This window comes from Megalobrama amblycephala, linkage group LG18, assembly GCF_018812025.1.
Source record: "Megalobrama amblycephala isolate DHTTF-2021 linkage group LG18, ASM1881202v1, whole genome shotgun sequence".
Lineage (NCBI taxonomy): Eukaryota > Metazoa > Chordata > Actinopteri > Cypriniformes > Xenocyprididae > Megalobrama > Megalobrama amblycephala.
The window spans coordinates 36,662,745-36,690,442 of NC_063061.1; the positions used below are offsets into that span (position 1 = coordinate 36,662,745).

General features: G+C 35.8%; 1 protein-coding gene across 1 annotated transcript; it reads left to right on the forward strand.

Annotated features, from left to right (window-relative positions):
• On the forward strand, positions 1-27,698 carry lrrc8aa (leucine rich repeat containing 8 VRAC subunit Aa). The gene is given in 8 exon segments (XM_048165587.1): positions 1-192; positions 13,424-14,123; positions 15,335-15,943; positions 19,047-19,212; positions 19,215-19,378; positions 20,615-20,785; positions 22,090-22,395; positions 26,314-27,698. Coding segments are annotated over 7 exon segments (2,382 nt in total). The 5' UTR covers positions 1-192; positions 13,424-13,433; the 3' UTR covers positions 26,590-27,698.

Below are 27,698 nucleotides of genomic sequence, written 5' to 3' on the forward strand. Positions count from 1 at the left end.
AGTAGGATTCGAAGAAGACGAGTCCCGGGAGGTGCAGCTGACGCGTATTCCTGGGCGTGGTTTAGCCGCGTTCCTCAACTCTTTCCTCGGGCTGCGGAGTGTGAGGCAGCCGCTGTGGAACCGTGGACCGGAGGAAAGACATGTATCAGTTATGCGCCACAGGAGCCAGAGATCCACTCAGTAACGAGGCCGGTGAGTTGCGCAGATGTGTGTGTTTCTCAGGGGTTTGAGTGTGTTCAGGGTGTGTTCGACAACACAAAAGGCTTTTAGCAGACCAGCAAGACAAGCTTTAATTTTCCACCCACGGAAAACCATTAAACTGCAGGCCAAGGACTGAGTATGTGCGCTTAACTTTGTGTGTCTTGAGCTAGTCTATAAATTAATGAATTATTGTGTTTGTGTGCTTGTGATTTTTGACTATATTCCAGTGGTTGTGTCTATACGTGGTTCTGATCTGATTAATATAACATATCATGTAATTTTATAGGGCCCCTTTAAACTAGAGGATTTCAAAGTGGGGTTTGCATGGGAGCACTAAGGGGTCCAAGCAAAAGTTCAGAGAAAAACTGTGTAAAATAAATAAACAAAAAAACTAACTAAATAAAATTGCCTTAAATAAATAACAAAATGGTTAAAATAAATAAATAATAAATTATATAAAATATAAATAAATATATTTGTAAATATTTCTCAAATATATATATACATGAATGTGTTTGTATTTATATATACATAATAATTACACACAGTACACCCACATACAAACTTTTATTTTGTATGCGATTAATCGTTTGACAGCCCTAATATATATATATATATATATATATATATATATATATATATATATATATATATATATATATATATATGTATATGTGTGTGTACATGTATATCTAATTTATAATATATATAAGTGCTAGAATAAATAAGAAATTAAATAATGCATCTAACAGAAGAGTACCATAGGAATAGAATAGAGTATAAAGTATAAATTGGTTCTTTATACATAAAAATATATAGTTGCCTTTTAAATTTTAGGATGGGGGTCCCTTGCATAAGAACGATGGCATCTAAAAGATTGAAAGACTCTGAACAAATAGGGCTAGTGATAAAAATACAAGTGTTTTTCTCCACTTACTGTAGTAATGGATTGATTTTGGGACACTCTCTGCTGGGTGTGTTGTGGGTTAGTGGTTAAAAATGTAGGCTAGTAACCTGTTGGTTGTAGGTTTAAACCTCAGAATGGGTGTACCGCCATTGTGCAACTGAGAGGGTCTGTTTTTCACACAAAGCTGCCGTATCACTTCAGAAAATAGCACAGAAGTGGCTACTTTTATTGTGCTTTTTCCATCATTTGCATCCTGTAACATGATGTTTGCTTTGGGTGAGGGTTCGATTTTGATCCTAAGGGCGAGAGATATGTGCGTTTTGAACAAGTGCAGGCCTGATGTTTTGTCTCCATGCGTGTGGAGATGTCTTTTCAGCATGCGTTCCAGGAAGCATGGTTTATCTGAGCAGGACACACCCGTAATTGACTGGCTGCAGTGTGGGGTGTAAAACCCAAAGCCTGCATGTCTGTGGGACGCCATACGCCCCCATAAACTCATCAAATGCCCTTTTCTAGTATCTGTGAATGAGTCAAATGCCTCAGAACAAAGGGAATGAATACAGACTGATGTCTGATTGTGAATGATTCAATCTTTTGAGTCGGATCTCTGAGTTAATTGGTGTATTTGCAGTTCTTGAAATGATTCATTCCCATTACAAGGGATCAGTAAGATTTAAGTTCAAACGAACAGCATTTATCTGAAATGGAAATCTTTTGTAACTTTGTAAATGTCTTTGCTGTCACTTCTGATAAATTTAACGCATCCTTTCTGAATTAAAGTATTAATTTCTTAAACAAAAAAAATTGTACTGACCCCAAACTTTTAAACGGCGCTGTATAATGTTACAAAAGCTTTTATTTCAGATAAATGCTGTTCTTTTGAACTTTCTACTCATCAAAGAATCCTAAACAATTTTTTCACTGACAATAATAATAAATGTTATAATAAATTGTGCAGCAGGTCATCATATCAGAATGATTTCTGAAGGATCATGTGACACTGAAGACTGGAGTAATGATGCTGAAAATTCAGCTTTGATCACAGGAATACATTACGTTTTGGAATATATTCACACAGAAAACAGTTATTTTAAAGGTAAAATATGTAGGATTTTTGGATTAAAATATCCAAAAACCACTAGAACAGTGTTATATATTTTGTTGACTTGTGTACTTACATTATCCCAGATGTTTCCAAGAATGTAGAAACCATGGAAACACCAAAGACGCTTTAATATATTATATGTTTTAATAGACAAGGGAACAACTGTTTGGATACATTTATAGACAGAAAACGAATCATTGTTATATAGCTCAACACGTTTAGTCTTACTGTTTAAATCTAATTTTCTTGATTTTCCGCGAGTACCATGCTTTACCATGCCTCAGAGAAAAACACTTTTTTTCAAGTAGCTAACATAGCATAATCAGATGCAGCTTGATTTTTAGTAACAGTAATACAGCATTTTCTCCATCATATAATACGTTTGTATTTAATTGCATGCCATTTATCAGCACAAGCCATGCAGCAATTATTAATATGACATTCTAAAATCGATCTATCTTACTGCAGTGTGTAACAGTGTCTCACAGCAGCCGCAGAGCGAACAGCGCTGCTTTACCCACATACGGTTGACTGGAAGAAGCGGAAACGGAGACTGTGGCATAATAAAAGTCCCACTGCTCTCCATACGTGTGTCGCACTTGTCTCTCATTAGCAATCGCTCCAGCGGCCTTGTTTCAGCTCCCACAACACTCGTCCTGCTCTGCTTCATACTACAGTAACGTTAATAATCGCATCCATGAACATGATTTCTGCCCAAGTCCCGTCCTGATTCTTTTCCGCCGGCTGTGAGGTGAGGACAACATCTCCCATGATTCCGCGCCTTTTGAATATGCTTTTGAATAGGCGACCTCTAGCTGCAAAAATTTTACATACTGTGTCATGTCAAAAATCAGTTAATGAATCTGAGATTTTTAATTAATTAAATAAAAAAGCTGTCTAATGTAACAAACTCACTCTACAGTGCTTTTTGTGAGGAACAGACCATAATTTAGGTCATTGCTCACTGAAAATTTTGAAATCTGCCCTTGATCTCTTTGGCATGTTTGTGGGAGAAATGTATCTGATTTGTGAATGAATCATTCTTTTGTTTCTGATCTTTTCAGTGAATTTGTTTTATTCCAGTTCTCAAAACTAGATGATTCATTGACAAATGAATCGGATTAATCAGGTTCCTGAGTTGACTCTGTTAGGCCTTCTCCCATAAAACGTCCATTACTTCCATGCATTTTGTTTTTACAAACTAAGAGATAAGAGCTTTTTATTTCACTTTCCACGGCTGAAAGTGTGGTTTCATACCAAAATGCATGTTTAATTGCTTTGAGTGGTTGAAACTCCATCAGTATAGCACTTTAGAGTCAGTCTTTCTGGCATGTAGATGCAGGTAGTTTGAATTAGTGGCGAGAAATAGCAAGTGTTAATTTCAGTGTCATTATGTGAAGCCCTTTCAGCAGAGGAGCCATAGGATTTCAACACGTAAAGACAATTTGACATGTTAAAACCTCAATTCTGACTCTGTATCTCAGTATGTTGTTCAGCTCTTTTGGACAGACTGTGATGGTTAGAGATGATGTGTTTGGGTGATGTCTGTCTTTAATACCAGCCGTTAGCAGCAGATGGGGACAGTATGCCCTTGGGGGAACTAAACGGAGAGCGAATTAAACAACAGACCCTTTGTGTGTGTTTGCGAGACGCACCTGGATTTCACGGGACCCAGGACAAAATGTTGTACGGAAGAAGACTTTATTTCATGTGTTCACTATTGGACTTTAAAAGCATGTAATAAGTTAAAACAGGTCATATATACTCATGAGATATTGTCAATAATATGATTTTTCTTTCAGAAAGGCGTCAGAATAGTTGTAGAGAGCTCTAAGTACTGATGATCTGTAACGTGTTGTGCAGTTTTTCCAAAATAACAAAATATCCTTTAATGTGAGGATATAAATATGCATAAATTGGAAATAAATTGCAAATGTAGACACTGCAAACCCGCATTAGGAGAAAGTACATCTTTAAAGTGCTATTGTAGTCTTGAACCCTCCAGTGCTGTCCACAAAAACAAACCTCTTTCTATCTGCCTTCATTTTTTTCTAGATAACTAATTATAGAAGGTTTTTTGCCATATAATGAACAAGATGTTCCACTATAGAAGGTTCTTTCCCATATACTGATCAAGATGTTCCACTATAGAAGCTTCTTTCCCATATAATGATCAAGATGTTCCACTATAGAAGCTTCTTTCCCATATAATGATCAAGATGTTCCACCATAGAAGCTTCTTTCCCGTATAATGATCAAGATGTTCCATTATAGAAGCTTCTTTACCATATACTGATCAAGATGTTCCACTATAGAAGTTTATTTCCCATATAATGATCAAGATGTTCCATTATAGAAGCTTCTTTCCCATATAATGATCAAGATGTTCAACTATAGAAGGTTCTTTCCCATATAGTGATCAAGATGTTCCATTCTAGAATGTTCTTTGCCATATAATGATCAAGATGTTCCACTATAGAAGCTTATTTGCCATATGGTGATCAAGATGTTCCACTATAGAAGGTTCTTTGCCATATGGTGATCAAGATGTTCCACTATAGAAGGTTCTTTGCCATATAGTGATCAAGATGTTCCATTCTAGAATGTTCTTTGCCATATAATGATCAAGATGTTCCACTATAGAAGCTTATTTGCCATATGGTGATCAAGATGTTCCACTATAGAAGGTTCTTTGCCATATAGTGATCAAGATGTTCCATTCTAGAATGTTCTTTGCCATATAATGATCAAGATGTTCCACTATAGAAGGTTCTTTCCCTTAGAGTGATCAAGATGTTACACTATAAATGTTTTTTTGCCATATAGTGATCAAGATGTTACACTTTAGAAGGTTCTTTGCCATATGGTGATCAAGATATTCCATTCTAGAATGTTCTTTGCCATATAATGATCAAGATGTTCCACTATAGAAGCTTATTTGCCATATGGTGATCAAGATGTTCCACTATAGAAGGTTCTTTGCCATATAGTGATCAAGATGTTCCATTCTAGAATGTTCTTTGCCATATAATGATCAAGATGTTCCACTATAGAAGCTTATTTGCCATATGGCGATCAAGATGTTCCACTATAGAAGGTTCTTTCCCTTAGAGCGATCAAGATGTTGCACTATAAATGTTTTTTTGCCATATAGTGCTCAAGATGTTACACTTTAGAAGGTTCTTTGCCATATGGTGATCAAGATATTCCACTAAATACGGTTCTATATAGTGGTCAAAACGGTTCATATAGTGGTCAAGATGTTCCTCCTATAGAAGGTTTTTTCCCATATAGCGAGTAAGATGTTCCTCCTATAGAAGGTTTTTTCCCATATAGCAAGTAAGATGTTCCTCCTATAGAAGGTTTTTTCCCATATAGCGAGTAAGATGTTCCTCCTATAGAAGGTTCTTTCCCATATGGCGAGTAAGATGTTCCTCCTATAGAAGGTTTTTTCCCATATAGCGAGTAAGATGTTCCTCCTATAGAAGGTTCTTTCCCATATAGCGAGTAAGATGTTCCTCCTATAGAAGGTTCTTTCCCATATAGCGAGTAAGATGTTCCTCCTATAGAAGGTTCTTTGACATATAATGATCAAGATATTCCACTATAGAAGGTTCTTTGCCATATTTAATGATAAAGATGTTCCACTTTAGAAGGTTTGTTGCTATATAGTGATCAAGATATTCCACTACAGAAAGTTCTTTGCCATATAATGATAATAATATTACACTGTAGAAGGTTCTTTGCCATATAGTGATCAAGATGTTCCACCATAGAAGGTTATTTGCTATATTAGTGATCAAGATGATCACTATATGGAAAAGAACCTTCTATACTGGAACAATATGTTCCACTATAAAATATTTTTTGCCATATAATGAACAATATGTTCCACTATAAAAGCTTCTTTGCCATATAATGATCGCAATGTTCTTCTATAGAAGTTTCTTTACGATATAGTGATCAATGCGATCACTATATGGAAAAGAACCTATACTGGAACAGTATGTTCTGCTATAAATGTCTTTGCCAAATAATGGTCAAGATGTTTCAGTATAGAAGATTCTTTTTCATATATAGTGATCGGGATGTTCCATTATAGAAGTTTTTTTTTTGCCTTAAAGCGATTTAGCAGTTCCACCAGAAGACATTCTGTCATATTCTGATCTAGAGGTCTCACAATGAAGGTCCTGTTGTATTTTGTCAACCATATCTTGTGCTGTATTTGTCGTGACAACTCAGGGGAGCACACACTGTAGTGCATATAAATCTAACAGTCTGTTATTATGACACAATGTTCAGATTCAGAGAAGTAGGAACAAACACAGAGAATGCAGTTTCTGTCTTAGTAGCTTGTTCCAGCTTTCCTGCTGATAAAGGTTTTTTTTTGTCAGCTAGATGACGTTGCTTTCTAGAGGTTATGAGAGTAGTGAATGCCACTTACTTTGTGAAAGTATTTATAACATTAATTTACATTTATGAGGGAAAGAATTGAGGTATTTTTGCTATATGAAGTATTACCCTCATTATTATGATGAGGAATGGGATGTTTAGTGTGGAAGCCAGAACGCTGAGGGAAAATGTCAAGTGTAATTACATTCAAAGAAAGAGGCTTTTATCTCAAGCGAGCACGCGATAAACGAGGAGAATGTGTGTGTACACTTTCATGGCTTTGCCAAAGATTATTGTGATGGAACAGACGTCTCATGGACGGCCAACGCTGGTCTAGACTGGATCAGTAGACAGTGTGAGGAGCCGGACGGAGACAAACACCCTCAGAGGGCCTTGTGTTAAAACAACACATCTCCAATCACTCCTAAAGGAAAGAAGCTGATCCTCAATGCACACACACAGGCGGCATCTTCTGTTTACTTTCTGAAGGATATGAGGAAATTGCCTGTTTAGAAGACGCTTTTGAAATACTTGAAGTTTAGTAAAGTGCTTCCAGCTTTGCAAAGAAGGCGGTTGTGTGTGCGTACAAAGGTTTGTGTTTGTTAATTGTTAATAGACTTTCAGCTGAGACCCATGAGACACCTTTTATATGTGCATTTTGATTTTCAGAGGAATATTTCACCCAAAAAAAAATGAATTCCCTCATTATTCACTTCATTTGCATTGTGATGAGCACATATGACTGACTGAGAGATGGATAGGAAAATTATCTGCAAATCACATGGTACATTTTCTTAAATATAGTGCACAAATGGAGCTTGAAAACCCCAGTATGTTGTAACTTTCATTATACAGGAAAGAGGTGGGGAATAAAGATAATAACAGTCATTTGAGTCTGTAAATATGGACAAAATTGTCATTTTGGGTGAATTTTATTTCTGTTTTCCTGCTTTTCAGAATGATTTTGTCCTACAAGTGTTATATTCTTCTTCAGCACATATTTAGTGTGCCTTTCTTTTTCCCCAAAGGACTGTACCAACTATGGTGTTTGTGGGTTATTTATCTGCGGAGCATCTGAATGCAAGTGTGAATGGTGTGTGAATGGTTGGTTGTAGAGTGTAAGTATATGTTTTTATCTTTGTGTGAATCATGTGTGAATATTCAGACAGTGTGTGTTTGGGAGATAGGGAGGCGTTAATGTAAATAGGGTGTTGTAAGTATTTGCCAAGGAATTGCTTTAGGGTTTCAGCATATAGTTTTAGCATATTGCTCATAGGGTGTTTTGCATGGTTGCTTACTGGTTTATGTTGTAATAGTTAACTAAAACTGTTAAAATTTGTTTTTTGTTCACTGAAATAAAATTTTAAAAAGTTAGGCACAATATGTAAGATTTTTGGATTAAAATATCCAAAAAACACTAGAACAGGGTTATATATTTTGATATAAATGAAAATTAAAATTAAAATTTCATATAGCAATAAAAGCTAATTCAAAATATTAGTATATACTATAATAGTATATAAATATTACTAAAATAACACTTACTAGGGTCGGGTATCATTGGAATTTTAGCAATTCCAATTCTGCTTATCGATTCCCAGTTTCCCAGTTTTAATTCCAATATGGTAAAAAAAAAAAAAAAGTTAAACATGATTTAGATATCAAACATATTAATTCTGTATCTTTTTGCAAAACATTCTGTTGCAGCTGAATAACATGAACAAAAATCTGCAGCCTAAAGAACAACTAACTAATAAACTAGACTAATATTAATTTTTAAACATTATTAAAGACAAGTATACAGTCAGTAATACAATAAGAACAAATAAGCAAATTAGATCAAATGTAAGATAACACTGCATAATTCTCTTTCCCAGTTTATGAAGTTTAAGTTTATGAAAATGTAAAATGTAAAAATATAATATTTTATATAAAATATATTTTACAAAACATGTTTTAATTTGTGTTCCAAATTTCAGGTTGATATCTCAAAAAATGAGCTTTCAGTAAAATTTTGTTTGGCCACAGTACCAAACTTTGCACTAGATGACAACCAAGCTCCATTACTGACCATATAAGGGTGCCTCCATTTCCATATATGGTTTGACTGATCTGAACCTATATTTCCATAATTTTCATACAATTTATGAAGTAGACATCCTATTCAGAATTAGTATGGGCAATTTGGCAGGATGTGGCACGTTATAGCTCACCGCCACATCACAAATGGCAAATCTATAATTTTTTTTCTTTATATTTAAAACATTTTCAGACCTTTTTTTCTCAAAACATTGAATGGATGTTATCTTTTGAACTCTTGGCATGAAAACAAACTGAGGTTTCTACCAATGTTCATCGCTATTTCAAAATAAAGGTCTGAACACACCTTATGAGTATGAAAATATTCTTGTTACAGGTTGATAAATTACTGCTGTTCTATAATTTATTTTGAAAATCAGTCACCAAATATGACAACTAGAGATTGTAAGCTTTCAAATGATACATGGTTTGTCAAGATTAGTTTAGGTTTAGTATAGGATAGGACTTTTTATATTAAGTATCTGATTCCAGAATTGGAGTCCAAAATTCTTGTCCGAAATTTCTGCTCATTAAAAAATAAATATGACGTCACGTTGTGTCAATCACGTTTACACACACACACACACACATGTTGCCTCCGAAACTTTCATCCGTCATAAAAAATTCAGGATCGGTTTCAATTTTCTGCATTTTGAGAGGTGTTTTGACAATTCAAAGCCATTTTAGCCTGTTTTGCTATTTTTTTTCTCACAACGTATTAATTAATACGCATCAGACTCAGTGTGCAAGGTTTCTGTGTGTAGGACTTTTATAGTGATGTTCTATTCTCTAGAAATTACTTGAGCCTTTGAGAGTTTTTGCTCTTTGAGTAAAGTAATAGCACACCTCTAGAGCTGCAGACATGCATTTTAAGCAGACACAGGGTGTTTCATATACATATGGATATTTGCATATGAGTACATGCATCCAAATAGCTTTAAGTAGTTTAACTAAATAAACCACATAATGTAAGATTTTAAAGCATCTCATCTTAAACCATTACAGGATGTTTTGAAACAGAGGTGCTCTAGTAACTTGGAATCGTTTCAGCCCAACGTGGAATTTTTACAAGGTCTCCCAATAAACAATTGCTGGGGCCTTTTCTGCATTTTCACTCCAGCTCCTGAATGCCAAACGGAAAATTCCCAGCCTTTCCGAGTCTAAGTATAGACGTTAGTCGGGGTGATTCTCAATTTATACTGAGTCACTGATTCCAGACTCTTCATCGAGCACACGCATACGGCCCACACAAACACTTGTTTGGTGTCTGTAGTCGTCTAAATCCTGGAATGATTGATTTTGAGCGGGAAATTACGGGCTGTCTGACTGGATGCCTCATTAAATCGCCGTTTCTTTGTTCATCTCTTCTTCACTTGTGTTCTCTCTCTCCTGTCTCGCTCCCATTAGCCTTTTTCCCCAGCTAATAAACTCACCAGCTCTTTCTTTTTCTCCCGTCCCTCCTCTCCTTCTCTCCTCCCCTTTTTATTTTGGTCTGTTACTCAAACAAGGCTTTCGTTTGACTTGAAATGTAGTGCTCAAATCATATGGACTATTATATGGTGATTTTGGACTATATCATGGCTAAAGTGTGTGTGTGTGTGTGTCCGTCCATCCTTTGATGTGAATCATTACTTTTTAGCTTTCATTCTTGCACAATCATTAAACCTCCCAGAGAGGTTTCGCAGTCATATAGTCATGGGGCTGTGTCCTAATTCACATGCTTATGCACTAAAAATATGTATTTCTTTAGCGTTGCCAAAATACTACCCTGATTGCTTCTGCAAGTAAACATGTAGCTACAATACAAGTCTCTTGTTACTTTTACATAATCATAATAAAAATATCCTTATTTTGCTTTTTTAGGTTCATACGCTGCTGCTCAAAAGTTTGGGGTCGATAAGATTTTTATTTGAAAAAATAATGCATTTTTATTTAGCAAGGATGCAAAAAATTGATCAAAAGTGACGTTATAATTATTTTTTTGAGGAATAGGAATGCTCAAAGCATGAATGGATGCAAACTTTAAAAATCCATCATAAATATTATTTCATCGGGTGCTTTTGGCATCCTGTTTTCAGCATACAATGATTGGGACATACTTTTTTTGTCCGGACTATAGCAGACAGCAGCTGTTGTCAATTCTGAGATCCAATCTAGGAACCCTAATGATGTTGTGCCAGTCGCCATAAAGAAACCTCGGGGCATAAATGGCCTTTATAAGCCAAGCATGCATCTGAAATGAATGCTAAAATTAGGTACAACTTTGAATTTGTGTGCGTGCATGTGGTTAATGGAGTTTTCTTGTCCTGTGTAACTGTACTCCCACAAACACTGCACAGCACAAGATGTTTTGCTGACTCATTTCAGCCACTTCCCATGTCCATGATCTGAGCTTTGACTCACAGCTACTGTAAGGAAAAGAATAAATGACAGGCTTGGAAAGTGAAACCCTGAGTGTGAAGTGAAACGGGCAGCAGACAGAACAAGGTTAAAGGTCATTATAAAACATGCATTTTTCTCAGAGTTTATTAAGAGATCTTCAGCGTGAAATCAAAACGGCCTCTTCTATTACTTTCTTCTGTTTACTGTCTTAACACTTCTGGTCTTTCTGTGAACATCTTAAAGGGATAGTTGACCCAAAAATGAAAATTATCCCATAATTTACTCATCCTCATGCCATCTTAGGTGTATATGATTTGATCTTCTTTCAGACGAACACAATCGGAGTTATATGAAAAATGATCCTGGCTCTTCCAAGCTTTATAATGGCATAAAATAGTGCCTGAATGTTTAAAGCCCAAAAAAGCACATTGATCCATCATAAAAGTAATCCATATGACTCCAGTGGGTTAATAAAGGCCTTCTGAAGCGAAGTGATAGGTAGAAATTACCTTTTGAAATACCCTTTGCGAACAGCTGAGATGAGAATATGAAAGGCTTAAACATTTTATTTATTTATTTTATTTCATTTATTTTATATTTACCTTTTGCAAAAGTTTAAGCGTAATATGAAATGCCTATGCAAAATATTTTTATTTATTTGTTTAATGTATTTTATTGTACAAATAACCTTTTATGGATTTTTTTTTTTTTAATTTAAAGGCACAATATGTACATTTTCGCCACTAGAGGTCGCTTATTCAAAACAAATGCGTAGCATCTTCACGTCTACAGCTGGCGGAAAAGAATTGGGATGGGATTCGAACAGAAATCATGTTCATGGATGTGATTATTAATGTTACTGTAGTATGAAGCAGAGCAGGGCGAGTGTTGTGGGAGCTGAACGAGGCGCTGGAGCGATTGTTGATGAGAGACGAGTGCGACACATGTGACGAGAGCAGTGGAGCTTTTATTATGCCACAGTCGCCGCTTCCGCTTCTTCCAGTCAAGTGTATGTGGGTAAAGCAGCGCTGTTTATCATATTAGATACATTTATGTGTTGAAAGTTGTTATAATGCTACTCTGTGCATTCACTCGGTGGCTGCTATGAGACACTGCAGTAAGCTAGATTGATATTAGTCATGGTAAAAACATGGTACTCGTGGTAAATCAAGAAGACGAGATTTAAACAATAAGACTAAACATGCTGAGCTAAATAACAATGATTAGTTTTCTGTCTATAAATGTATCAAAACAGTTGCTCATCTGTCTAATAAAACACACAATATATTAAAGGTGCCCAAGAATGCTTTTTCACAAGATGTAATATAAATCTAAGGTGTCTCCTGAATGTGTCTGTGAAGTTTCAGCTCAAAATACCCCATAGATTTTTTTTAATAAATTTTTTTAACTGCCTATTTTGGGGCATCATTAACTATGCACCGATTTTTTTCAGCGCGCCGCCCCTTTAATTCGCGTGCTCCCTGCCACACGAGCTCTCGATTATATTACAGCACATTTACAAAGTTCAATGTAACCCTAATATAACCCTCAAATGGATCTTTACAAAGTGTTCATCATGCATGCTGTATGCATGCTTCGAATTATGTGAGTAAAGTATTTATTTTGATGTTTATATTTGATTCTCTATGAGTTTGAGGCTGTGCTCCGTGGCTAACGGCTAATGCTACACTGTTGGAGAGATTTATAAAGAATGAAGTTGTGTGGCCTTAAACAGTGCCTAAACAAAGTTCACACAGCTAATATAACCCTCAAATTGATCTTTATAAAGTGTTCGTCATTCATGCGTCGGATTATGTGAGTATGCATACTGTTACATTGTTTACATTTGATTTTGAATGAATTTGAGGCTGTGATACGTGGCTAACGGCTGTTGGAGAGATTTATAAAGAATGAAGTTGTGTTTATGAATTATACAGACTGCAAGTGTTTAAAAATGAAAATAGCGACAGCTCTTGTCTCCATGAATACAGTAATAAACAATGGTAACTTTAACCACATTTAACAGTACATTAGCAACATGCTAACGAAACATTTAGAAAGACAATTTACAAATATCACTAAAAATATCATGTAATCATGGATCATGTCAGTTATTATTGCTCCATCTGCCATTTTTCGCTGTTGTTCTTGCTTGCTTACCTAGTCTGATGATTCAGCTGTGCAGATCACCGTTCATGGTTTTTGTATATTACATCTAAAAATCTTACATATTGTACCTTTAATTTCATTTTATTTTCATTTATTGTAGAAATGAGCGTATTCAAAAAAAGTAGAAATGATGTTGCCAATTATTATTTGCCCATGTCATTTTCACTCTTGTCCTCTCTGTTTCTCAGGTAAACCGTCATGATTCCCATCACTGAGTTGCGGTACTTTGCTGACACTCAGCCGGCGTATCGAATTCTGAAACCATGGTGGGACGTGTTCACAGACTACATCTCCATCGTCATGCTGATGATCGCAGTGTTCGGTGGCACACTGCAGGTCACGCAGGACAAGATGATTTGCCTTCCGTGCAAATGGGTCGTCAACCAGACCTGCGAACACCTCAATGTCAGCGTGGCGCACAACTCCGAACCGAAGGGCATCCAGTACGACCTCGACAGACACCAGTACAACTACGTGGACGCCGTATGTTACGAGAACAAGCTCCACTGGTTCGCCAAGTACTTCCCGTATCTGGTGCTGCTGCACACCCTGATTTTTCTAGCATGTAGCAACTTCTGGTTTAAGTTTCCGCGGACCAGTTCGAAGCTGGAGCATTTTGTGTCCATTCTGTTGAAATGCTTCGACTCGCCGTGGACGACGCGTGCGCTGTCTGAGACGGTGGTGGAGGAGAGCGACCCAAAGCCGACAGGGAAGATGAACGGCTCGATGGATAAGAAAGCCTCCAGCGTGAGTGACCAGGATGTGGAAGCGAGCGTTCCAATGCTGCAGAGGACCAAGTCCCGGATTGAGCAGGGAATCGTGGACCGCTCGGAGACGGGTGTCTTGGATAAGAAGGAAGGGGAGCAGGCCAAGGCACTGTTTGAGAAGGTGTGTGCATATGCTTTATTTATTTAATAATGTATAAATGTATATTTTTTTTCCTATACTAATGAATAAAAAATATGCTTATTTCATCCTATACTGAAAAGTATTGATAAATATTACTAAATAAATATTTATATATTGATATATAAATATAATTTAATTTATACATTTATACTAATTTCATATACTAATAAATAAAAAAAATACATACTTCAACCAAAGCTAAAAAAAAGTATTGATAAATATTACCAAAATGTATATATTAATATATATTTAATAAATAAATAAAATATATACTTTTTCATCCGAAGCTGAAAAGTAGTGATAATATTAAATAAATATTTAGATATTAGTATTTTGTTAGTATTGTATTTTATTATATTATAGTATTATATATATTTAGATATATATGTATTTTATAATGTATAAATGTATTTTTCATCCTTATTTCATCCTATACTAAAAAGTATTGATAAATATTGATATATAAATATTTATATATTGATATATAAATAAATATAATTTAATTTATACATTTATACTTATTTCATCTACTAATAAACAAAATATTTTATCCAATGCTAAAATATTATTGCTAAATATTATGAAATAAATATTTATCTATTAAAATATATTTAATGCACATTTATGATTTACACATTTATACATACTTCATATACTAATAAATAAAATATATTTATTTCATCCAATGCTGAAAAGTATTGCTAAATATTATTAAATAAATATATATTTAATAAATATATTTATAATGTAAATATATAATAATAAATAAAATACTTATTTCATCCCATTCTGAAAAGTATTACTAAATATTATTAAATAAATATTTATTTATTAGTAGTCATTTAAAAATATATATTTAAAATGTATAAATATATACTTGCTTTATATACTAATAAATAAATAAAACATACTTATTTAATCTTAGGTTCATTGATAAATGTTATTAAATATGTTTTTATATTTATTATATTTTACTCAATAATTATTTACGGTATTTTTTTTTGTTTTATTTTATTGAATTATTATTTAATATGTGTCACAATTTTAACTAGTAAATCATTTACATGGATCTTCAGTTAGAATGCCTTCTATGCAGTTGTCTATGTAGGTAGTAGACAGCAAGGTAGTTCACTAGGTTTCGGAACAGAGCCCAAATATTCCGAGTATATCATCTCATCCTCTTTTTGCAGGTGAAGAAGTTCCGTATCCATGTGGAGGAGGGCGACATCGTTCACCGCCTTTACATCCGCCAGATAATCATCAAAGTCTTCCAGTTCATCATCATCATCTGCTACACCATGTACTACGTTCACTACATCACGTTCAGCGTGACATGCACCGTGGACATCGAGCGGCTGACCGGTTATCGCACATACCACTGCGCTCATCCTCTGGCCACACTTTTTAAGATCCTGGCCTGCTTCTACATCAGTCTGGTGGTGGTTTACGGCCTCATATGCATGTACACGCTCTACTGGATAATTAGCCGCTCGCTAAAACGATATTCCTTCGAGTCAATCCGCGAGGAGAGCAGCTACAGCGACATCCCGGACGTGAAGAACGACTTTGCCTTCATGCTGCACATGATCGACCAGTACGACCCGCTGTACTCGAAGCGGTTCGCCGTGTTCCTGTCGGAGGTTAGCGAAAACAAACTGCGGCAGCTGAACCTGAATAACGAATGGACTCTGGAGAAACTCCGACAGAGGATAACCAAGAACTCGCAGGAGAAACTAGAGCTGCACCTCTTCATGCTGAGCGGGATTCCAGACACGGTGTTTGACCTGGTAGAGCTGGAGGTGTGTAGGATTGCATGCTTGAATGTTTGTATATATAAACGACCTACTAGTTGCATATTCAAAGGTTCAAGTAGACATGTTAGAAGGTCATGCTTATAGGCCTGATGTAGACTTGCTGTACCCACACAAGTACGGCTGCACAATTAATCAAAATGAATCCAAAATCTCGATATCGCAATTATCAAATGGCAAAGGCTGCGATTTAATTTAAAAAATCAGAGCATCTCGGTTCACAGTAAACGCTGCTTCACATGGGCCCTGTTTACACCTGGTATTGGGATGCATACCAGGCTAAATACTAGGGCTGTAACGGTACATAGAAGTTACGGTTTGATTACGTACCTCGGTTTTGGGGTCACTGGTTCAGTATGATTCTGGTATAATAGGAAAAATGGTCACACTTTAGTTTTAGGGTCCAATTCTCACTATTAACTTCTGCCTCAATAAACCTCTAATTACTGCTTATTAAGGTTGTTAAGTTTAGGTATTGGGTAGGATTAAGGGATGTGGAATTAATATGGCATTAATATATGCTTTATAAGTACTAATAAACAGCCAATATCCTAGTAATATGCATGCTAATAAACAACTAGTTAATAGTGAGAATTGGACCCTAAACTAAAGTAACCGACAAAGGAACAAATCCACAATGCAAGGTTACTTTTCATTTATTTTGAACAGACAGTAGTGCAAATCACAGTTTGTTCCACCTAGCGGCATTTAGTCCCCTAGTTGGTCAGTACAGCCTCCTATAGTGTATTGAGCACTAAGCAGTAAACAAAATGCACTCTTGCATAGGTCATATTTTTTTGCAGGGCTGATAAAAACAAAAGGTATTTGACCACAATCAGCTACAAAAGCTGAAAAGCATCTTTAAAAGTACAAGTACAAGTAAAAAGTACTTTAAATGTTATAAAAGTGCAAAATAAACAGAATGAAAAATAAAACTTGTGCATTAGGAGTGTTACAATTTGCTCCACTTAAAACTATATTTAAACATTCAAAGCTTAAGCCTAATCCTCCAATACTTAATTTTCCCGTTCCTGTCCATTTCACGCACAGTTGAGAGCGCGAGCCTTTCCAAGTATCCTCTTTTGTCCTTGAGCACAGAACGACGCATTAGACGCGTGCGCATTATCTAGGACTTGTTTTCAAGCGGTCATTTGCGTATCCGCTGTTATTCTTCTGCTCTTATTCCTGTTGTGGTGGTTAGCAAACAGCATTGCATTACCGCGTGCAGTGTGGATCGCCTGTGACTAACTGTATCCGTCGTCTAACTGCTTGAACTGAACTGAACCATGACGTCTGTACTGTACGGTTTGGGACGAATACATGTACCATTACACCTTTACTAAATACAGGTGTAAAGGGGTCTAAAACGTTTTCAGAGGTAGTCGAAAACTCATTCAACCGGATTGCTTTTGTAGTGTAAATGCTTTAGTGGTCGAATGTGTTCAAACAGCCACTAAAGACCACCTACTCTCCATCTACTGACCTGATGTGTAAACATTATGGGAATCGCGCTAGCCAGACGGGATTTAAACTTTGTCGGCTGAAGACCCAAGTTTATTTTGAAGATGAAAAATGTACCAAGCACAATGTTCTCTCACCATTTCTGATTTCTAACACACACTGTTTGTTTAGTAGCAGAAACTAAAGCTGCTGTTCTTTGTAGGTTTTTCTGTCGTTTCCGGTCCTGTTCATATGTAAATTGCGTGAGCTTATTTTGTCCATGAGATTGAAAGATTTGAAAAAGCCCATAGACCCTCCCCTCGAAGAAATCAGGACAGAAGTGGACAAAAGAGACAGATTAAAACACCAGGTGTAAACAGGAACGTGTCTCCCTCGTCAACCAAAACGCATCTTAATACCAGGTGGAAATAGGGCCATTCTCTGAGTTTGGGATGATAATAACATGCATTTGAGAACGCAACATCTTCCAATACCTGTAATGAGAAGTGCTTATAAACTGGCTGTTGTCAACAAAAGAGAAGCTTTAAGGACTCCATGAGGTTTACCGCCAAAATAAATTGTTATAGATGATGGTTTAACATTTGAAAATGAAAAAGACATAAATGTTAGTATTATAATTTAACATTTACTGTAAAATAAAAATTCTCTAAACTAATTTTTATTTCACAGTGAAATATTACAATAATATTTATTTTGTTTATATTTGTATTTAGTAATAGTAGTATTAATCATTTTTATAAATAATAAATTAATATTAAATATTTGTATTTAGTAGTAGTAGTAATAATAATAATAATAATAATAATAATAATTATTATTATTATTATTATTATTATTATGTCATATTGATTATATATATATAATATAATATTATATATAACTCTTGTTATTCAACTACACCAAGATAAATTCAATTTTTAATTCTAGGGCACCTTTAACAAAATAGCATTTTAAACTGAAATCTTTAAAGTCGGCCTGAAACGGAAGTTGCTTGCAATAGTCTTTTCTTCCCAAGTGAATCAGCCTCTGGAATAAGAAAAAATGTAGGGCGGGACTCGCTTTTGTCCTTCGGTAATTGATTGGATCATAGGAAGTTGAATGTTGATAACTAAATGGAGGCAGATTGTAAAAAAAATAAGATTTCCTGGTGATTTTAACTGAAAAATATGAATTAATTTTTTCCCCAAATTTGTGCAGCCCTACACAAGTTCAAATCAGCTTCTTCTTAAGTAACCGCTTGTGTGCATTATGATGCCTCCTTATGATATACGTTTCATTCTTGCTTCACAGCTGAGAAGGAAGTGGGAGGTATTTCCTCCCACATGGTTTGTGGTTTTTTTCTTTCAGGCCTTTTGTTGTTAAAGGCGAAGGGTGTAATTTCTGTGCCACTGACATCAGATGGAACTGCAAAATAACAAGGCTTCCGGAATAAGATCCTCTGTGCTATTGGTTAATGAAATATGGTCACGCCCCAATCTCACACCATTGCCCAATCAGCTTTTTAGGATGCCTAATCAACTTGAGAAGAGTTTATGTAATGTTGCTTTTGCATATTACTTTGCTATGGGAGAAAGTATAAAAAAATGCACTCATTATCTTTTTCATCCATCCATTTCATAATTTCATCCAGGTCCTGAAATTGGAGCTGATCCCTGACGTTACAATCCCGCCTATTATCGCACAGCTGTCTAACCTGAGGGAGATGTGGCTTTACCACACACCGGCCAAGATCGAGGCTCCCGCTCTGGCCTTCCTCCGTGAGAACCTCAAATCACTACACATAAAGTTCACAGACATTAAGAGATTCCGCTGTGGATCTACAGCCTCAAGAACCTCAGCGAGCTCCATCTCACTGGAAACCTTAGCGCGGAGAACAACCGATTCATCGTCATCGACGGCCTACGGGAGCTCAAGAGGCTCAAGGTCCTGCGGCTGAAGAGCAACCTCACTAAACTGCCTCAGGTAAGATGAAGTTAAAGACAGAAATACATACATTTTCATAAATTCATATTCATAAATTCTTACTGTGTGGAAGCATATCACAGTATGTGTATCTGATGACGGTAATACCATCCTGATGAAAGATTAAATTTAAAACTGAGACTGTTTACTTTCTTAATACATGTTCCTGGTCTTGTTGTGCATTATTTATCAGTGCATATTATTATAAAGACAAAAAATGTGATTTTTGTTTTGTTTCTTTTACTGAAAAATAAAAAGGAAGATTTTATATAAATGTGTTAAATACAGTTCAAATAATATATCTTTTAATTAGTTTAAATAATATAATATAATATAATATATATATATATATATATATATTGTTTATACAAATAATATATTATTATTTTATATATGTAATCTTTTTGTAAAGTATTTTGATAAATAATATTTTTGTCTATATAATAATCTGTATAATACAAAATAAATTATATATATATATATATATATATATATATATATATATATATATATATATATATATATACACACATATATATATATATATATATATATATATATATATATATATATATATATATATATATATATATATATTATTTAATTTATATATAAATGTTATTTCTATATAAATATTATATAATTAAAATGAATATAATAAAATTACATAATTTTTTCCCAAAAATAAAAGGTAAATTTTATATAAATATTTTAAATTCAGTTGAAATAATATATAATTTAAATATATATATTCCTACAAAAAAATTATTTTATCTTTTTGTAAAATATTTTGATTAATGATCATACTTTTGTCTATATAATAATCTGTATAACCTATTATTATATTTTTATATTATATACAGATTTTTTTATAATTTTTTGTATATAAATGAATGTTGTATAAATAATTATATATTATTAATATATTTTAACTATATTTAACAAATAGTTCCACTCATGACTTTCATTCAGAGATCATGCTTACCAATATTTAAATAGCTACTGTATTTATGCATTGTGCTACGCTATTAGTGTAGGTACTTTTTGTAAATATTCTGAAGAAAATGTTACAAAAATTTTTATTTAATATATAGAGTGAAGATATAAGACCAGTAGGGAAATTCTAATAACTGTCCTACTGTTCTGGTTTTGCTTTTAATCGGAATAACGGAATTGCATTTTGCAATTTTTTTTAGGACAAAATAATGATTCAAGTACGTCTTTTTCCCCTTGCAGGTGGTGACGGACGTTGGCGTTCACTTGCAGAAGCTGTCTATCAATAACGAAGGGACCAAACTGATGGTTCTGAACAGTCTGAAGAAGATGGTGAACCTGACGGAGCTGGAGCTGGTGCGCTGTGATCTAGAGAGGATCCCGCACTCCATATTCAGCCTGCACAATCTACAGGTAATCTTAAAACCTGTGCATATAATTAGATACTACAGAACTAATGTATGCAAGTAAAATCAGATGACTTGAGTGTCTTAAAGAGAACCTGTTATGCTTTTCTTTAGTGTGTAATGTTGCTGTTTGAGCATGAAAAATGTTCCTCCAGCGGGAGTTCTTCTCTATATCAGTGTTACTGTTTCTGAAACGCCTCCATTGTAGTCTTGGGTTATCAAACACGTCACAATATTCCTCATTTAAATAATTCACATGCAAAATAAAGGGGCGGGGCCTGGTTGAGTTAGTTAGTAGTGTGTTGAAACTTGTGGTTATGGTAAGGGGTGGGACATTTCCCAAACACGCTCGAAGCAGTTGACCAATCACAACACACTGGTCCAGCTGACCAATCAGAGCACATTGTGCTTTTCAGAAGGAGGAGCTTCATAGAGACAGGAACTAAACAGGGGTGCGTTTCCCGAAAGCATCGTTGGTGAACCATGGTCGTAAGTCCCATTGAACTCTATTGGTAACGACCGAACTTGCGACCATAGTTCGCTTCGGGAAACGCGCCCCAGAGCGTTACTGACAGACCTATTCTAGTAGAGCCCAAAAACAAAATCAGTACTTTTTAAAAGGGCATAATGGGTCCTCTTTAAAGGGGACCTATAAAGCCCCTTTTCACAAGATGTAATATAAGTCTCTGGTGTTCCCAGAATGTGTCTGTGAAGTTTCAGCTCAAAATACCCCACAGATCATTTATTATAGCTTGACAAATTTGCCCCATTTGGGTGTGAGCAAAAACACACCGTTTTTGTGTGTGTCCCTTTAAATGCAAATGAGCTGCTGCTCCCGCCCCCTTTTCCAGAAGAGGGCGGAGCTTTAACAGTTCACACTTCGTTTGCTCAACAACAACAAAGCAGGAGAATCTCACGCAGCCAAAATGAGGATTGTCAGTAACGGTGTTCAGCCTTACATTGCTCATGCACGTGCAGATTAAGGGGCGGCAATATTATAATAAGATCCCCTTCCTATGTCACTAGGGGAGCGAAATCTGAACGGCTCGTTTTTTTTTTCACATGCTTGCAGATAAAGGCTTACCAAAATAAAGTCCTTTTTCACATTTTCTGGCTTGGTAGATGCACTGGGGACCCGATTATAGCACTTAAACATGGAAAAAGTCATAAACGTTCATGATATGTCCCCTTTAAACTTGCCTCATCACATAAATGTTGTTCATTTCTTAAAGTTTGGCTGCTTACCATAGGAATTTCCCCTTGGGCTCTGTTCATTTATTCTGATGTGCACATCATAACTTCTCTCTGTAGGAGATTGATCTGAAGGACAACAACCTGAAGACCATCGAGGAGATCATCAGCTTCCAGCATCTCCACAGACTGGTGTGCCTCAAACTCTGGTACAACCAGATCGCCTACATCCCCATCCAGATCGGCACCCTCACCAACCTGGAGCGACTCTACCTGAACAGGAACAAGATCGAGAAGATTCCCGCTCAGCTGTTCTTCTGCAGGAAGCTGCGTTACCTGGACCTCAGCCACAACAACCTGACCAGCATCCCTCCGGACATCGGCTTCCTACAGAACCTGCAGTACTTCGCGGTGACTGCGAACAGAGTGAGTTGAGCATAAATGTGCAGACTTGCATATGCACGTCACCTCATGTTCCTGAGAGATTTCATAAGACGTGTTATCTGACTTTGAGTCGGCTGCAGTTTTACAGAGAAAGATAGACATAAACTCAGATAACACCATCTGGTATCCTTTTCAAAGTGATTTCTGCCATTGTGACAATAAATATTGTATTTACCTGCTTTAGAAACAATCCAGAACACACTGCTAATAGGGATTAGAAGTGAAAAGTGGAGGCAATTATATCTTAAAGCATCCGTGTGAAAACAAACCTGGAATGAGACGTGAGGATTTGGAGAGAAAAACAAGATTCTCAGTGCCTTCCAGTGAATCATTCATGGGATGTATCGTAAATTGAATCGGGAAAGCAGTCCACAAGTGAGCAGAATATGTGTGGAATACAAAGAAAAAAATAAAATAATCAGGAGGAAAAGAATGCAGCTCTCGCCACGTATATTTGCTATATCATGTCGCGTTATTCTTCTGACATCGGAGAATAAAACGGACAGATAAGGATCATTTGTAGCACAACCTTATCATCTGAAATTATTTGTTTCAGTCTTTTTGAGTGGAACTTCCCCAAACCGGAAGTGCCTCCCATAATTCAAAATGCAGTAGACTCATCAGGAAAAAGGTGGATAACCAATTTAATGTGTTTCAAAAAAGAAGAAAAGAAAAAGAAATTAGTAGTTTAATTGAGCAAGTACAGTAAAAACATTTTATAATGTCACAAAAGGTTATATTTGAAATAAATGCTTTTCTTTTAAACTTTATATTCAGCAAAATGACTCCTGATGGATCATGTGACACTGAATGATGCTGAAAATTCAGCTTTGGTCTTATTGTGAAGGATTCATCAGTGCACGTCATTTCAAAGATGTTTTCATAATCTTTCATTATACTAACTTTGCTCACGTCTGAATGAACGGGTCCAGAAATCCTGTTTGCGGTCTTCCTGATTTCAAAGCAACTCGGCTCTTTCCACACCCTCAAATGCCTGTTGTGCACACCTATCCGTCAAACGCCCTTTTGAGCTTTCTCTAGGGTGGAAGTGGCATTATACGGCGCCGTTGTTTTACTGAACCTGGATTCTTTGGATGCGAGTCAGATAATTCCAAGGAGGTAAACAGGGAATGTACAGACATAAAGTCCAGGAACATTATTATGCAGCACACAAAACCTGTCTCTCTCATGTGTTTTGAGTTTGACGTGCACTTGTGGTTGTTTTTAGTAACGGGCGTGTTTGAGAGTGTGTGTGGCATGTTTCTGAAAATAGCGGGTTTATGGGACCTCCTGTCGAGCAGTGTGAGCACCAGGGTTATTATAGTAAACTACAACTAAAACCATTAAAAAAAAATGTATGTGTGTGTTTGTATGTGTGTGCATGTATGTATGTGCGTGTGTATGTATATATGTGTGTGCATAAATCAATAAAAACTATATAGACAGACATAGACCCTTTGGTCTATAACCTAATGGAAAATATAAAAATATTAATAAAAACCACAATATTATCTCAATACTAACATAACACACACACTCTCTCTCTTTCTCTCTCTCTTCCCGTTTCCTTCATTCGCTCATTATTATCTAATGAGTTGTGTAATTTGTGGTATTTGTTGAGAATCAAGGTGGACCATAACTAGATGCATATGTTTGCTTTTTTTTAGAGTGTGTGTGTGTGTGTGCGTGTGCGTGTGTGTGTGGGCCAAAATTAGCAGCTTACTCTGGAGATAATTGGTTTTCCTGTGTATAATATGTTTTCAGGGTCTCCGCCCTGCCGAGCGAGTGGCTTTAAATGGGGCACGTTGTTTATTACAGATAGATTATATTACAGAGCTCTCTGGAATACTTGATTCTGATTGGTCAGTCGTGGCATTCTGCGGTCAATTATTGTAGCATTACAGCTGTTAAAACGGATAACTGACTGTTTTGCCGAACAAACGATTCCCTGCATAGGCCGTGCTGGTTTTGGGTTTCTCGTATCAATCCAATCAGCTGGTCATTATTGCTAAATAAACCCAAACCAAGACACCAGATCACCCTACTCTGACCTACTACATTATCTATTATGTGCTGAACAAAACTGAAATAGCTGAAATCAAATTTTACAGTTATATTTTACATTATTTAGTATACATTTACATAAATTACATTTATTTTACTTTGACAAAAATAATTAAAAGGTTTATCAGATATTGAGTTAATTAATAACGTGTAATTAATAACGGTTGACAATTAATCAATGTAAATGATAGGTCTACTAAAGTAGCACCGCTACAATCAAATACAGCAAAAAAAAAAATTTGTTTATTTTTTATTTTTTAAGTCCCCTTGTAGTCAATAATTTTATCCCTTAAATCACCAAAATTACATATTTAAATGTTTTTTTCTTTGAAACAAATTTCTTCATGCCTTTTAAAATAGCTTGAATGTAACATATTTATATATCCATGTATATTAAATGAAGCAAGGGTGTAGCCCTTGCTTCATTTAATATACGTGGATATATGAATATGCTAATTAGCCCCGCCTCCACTCACCAGCTCAGAGATACACTGGTCTTAAAGCACATTAAAAACACCACATAGACAAATAAACAACAGTAAAAACTTGATTTTCACCACAGGGGGACTTTAAAATCACATTTTAAATTCTCAAAAAATAGGTAAATTATATATATTTTCCTGTGCAAATAGAAAAATTTAATGTGTGTAATAACCTAATATTGCACAAAAAAAGAGATCATGTACAAACACTTGTGTTTTAATCATAACAGGAATATTTTCTGTGAGTTTAATAAATATTATGCACAAATAAAGTGTTCATTTAAGTTTAAAAATGTTGGTAATGCTTTTACAAATAAGGTTTCATTTGTTAACATTATTTAGTAGAGTATTAACTAACATGGAGTAATATGAGCAATATATATTTATTCATCTTTGTTAATGTTAGTTAATGAAAATGTATTAGTAAATGTAGGGATAGTTCACCCTAAAATGAAAATTAATTTCATTTTTGAACTAACATAAAGGCACAATATGTAAGATAATTGGATTAAAATATCCAAAAACCTCTAGAACAGTGTTATATATTTTGTTGACTTGTGCACTTACATTATCCCAAATGTTTCCAAGAATGTTTAAATCCAGAGAAATAAGCAATTTTAACCAGTGTCTGTGTCGCCACTCGCCTATCAATGACATCATACCCGCGTTACCCACGATTTTATTTTGTAGAAACCACAGAAACACCAAAGACGCTTTATTATTTGTTTTATCAGACAAGGGAACAACTGTTATTTTTCTGTCGATGAATGAATACAAACTAATGTTATATAGCTCAACACAGTAAGCCTTCTTGTTTAAATCTCGTTTTCTTGATTTACCGCGAGTACCATGCTTTACCACACCTAAAATCGATCTAGTTTACTGCAGTGTGCAACAAATGTGTCACATAGCAGCCGCCGAGCATTATAACAATTTTCAACACGCAAATGTATCTAATATGATAAACAGCGCTGCTTTACCCCACATACGCTTGATCGCAAGAAGTGTAAGCGGTGACTGTGGCATAATAAAAGTCCCGCTGCTCTTGAGCCGTGTGTTGCGCTCGTCTCTCATCAACAATCCCTCCAGCGGCCTTGTTTCTGCTCCTACAACACTCAGTCCTGCTCTACTTCATATTACAGTAACGTTAATAATCGCATCCATGAACATGATTTCTGCCAGAGTCTTTTCCACCGACTGTGAGGTGAAGACAACACCTCCCATGATACCACAAAATCAAGCCATCATTAAGCTACGCCTTTGTTTCGAATAAGCGACCTCTAGTGGTGAAAATTTTCAATTTTTGCCTTTTAATGTTAACAAATGAAATAATTGGGGATTTTTTTCGTTTCAGATCGAGACATTGCCACCCGAGCTGTTCCAGTGTAAGAAGCTGAGGACGCTGAATCTGGGAAATAACTGCCTTACAGTGTTGCCGTCGCGTTTCGGAGAGTTAACGGGCCTCACGCAGCTGGAGCTCCGCGGCAACCGGCTGGAGGGATTACCGGTGGAGCTCTCCGAATGTCGCCTTCTCAAGCGCTCCGGGCTGATCGTGGAGGAGGATCTCTTCAACACTCTGCCACCGGAGGTCAAGGAGCAGCTGTGGAGAACCGATAAAGAACAAGCCTGAGCGAGACGGATGGAAGAGAAGCAACTCTTAATGTGGTCATTCTGCTTTCCTTTCATTTTTTTAAGTGATTTTTAATTCATTTTATTTGGGCGAAAAAGCATTCGTTTCTCGTCCGTATGAAGGGAAGTTGTGGACAGTACGGTGCCATCTGTCCTTCGAAACACACACATACACTGATACACTCACTCAAACACGTTCTCATACACAAACGCACATTTTGCGAGGTCAAGTCATTTATGCACTGCCCCCTACAGGCACGGAGGGGCATGCATATAGATGACGACGACACCAACATGGAGTGCCTGTTAAAGCAGTGGCATTATGGGAATGCATAGATATAACAAGCAATATGTGGTTTGTGCATTATTTACTTAGTGGCTGCGTCCAATCAGGGAAGAGTCGACTGTTTATGAATGTGCCAGCTGAGTTATCGAATATGTAAAATGTACATTTTAGACCTCTGCAAGCGAATACCCACAGAAATAAATGCCAAAAAGGTCATATATAAAATCTACTACATATATATATGCTTTTAAGGATTTTTAAAGATGAATATGATGCCATAAACTCTTGAAAATGTCTTGCTGAAATCTTACACTCCACAGACTAGAAACCGCGAACTCAAACGCTCTGACGGCAAACAAACAAAATTTTGCCGCCTTTTCACAAATGTTGGACTGACTCAAGTTTGGATCAGGTGACCTGCACATCACATCCGATTGGTTGACTCAAAGGGAATGATGACGTCATAATGACTGTTGTCGTAGCAACGTTCCAACACTATCATGGCCTTAACTGTCTCTGAGCTGTATGCTGGAGGTCACCTCAAAGACAAAGTGTACATTTTACGTTTATAAGTTTTATAATTTTACAAAAAAATAATAAGAGAAAGAACAAAAAGAAACAGAACTGAAAGACTTGTGCAAACTGTTTGCAAGTACAAAAATCCTATGCGTTAATGTATCTTTTTTTTTTTTTTTATATGTATATGTTCATATGATTTTATTTTATGATTTTTATTTGAACTTTTCTTTTGTTGGGAAGACTGCCTAATGTACACAGTATGGCTTTAAACAAAACCAAGTAAAAATTTCTGATACACATTCAAA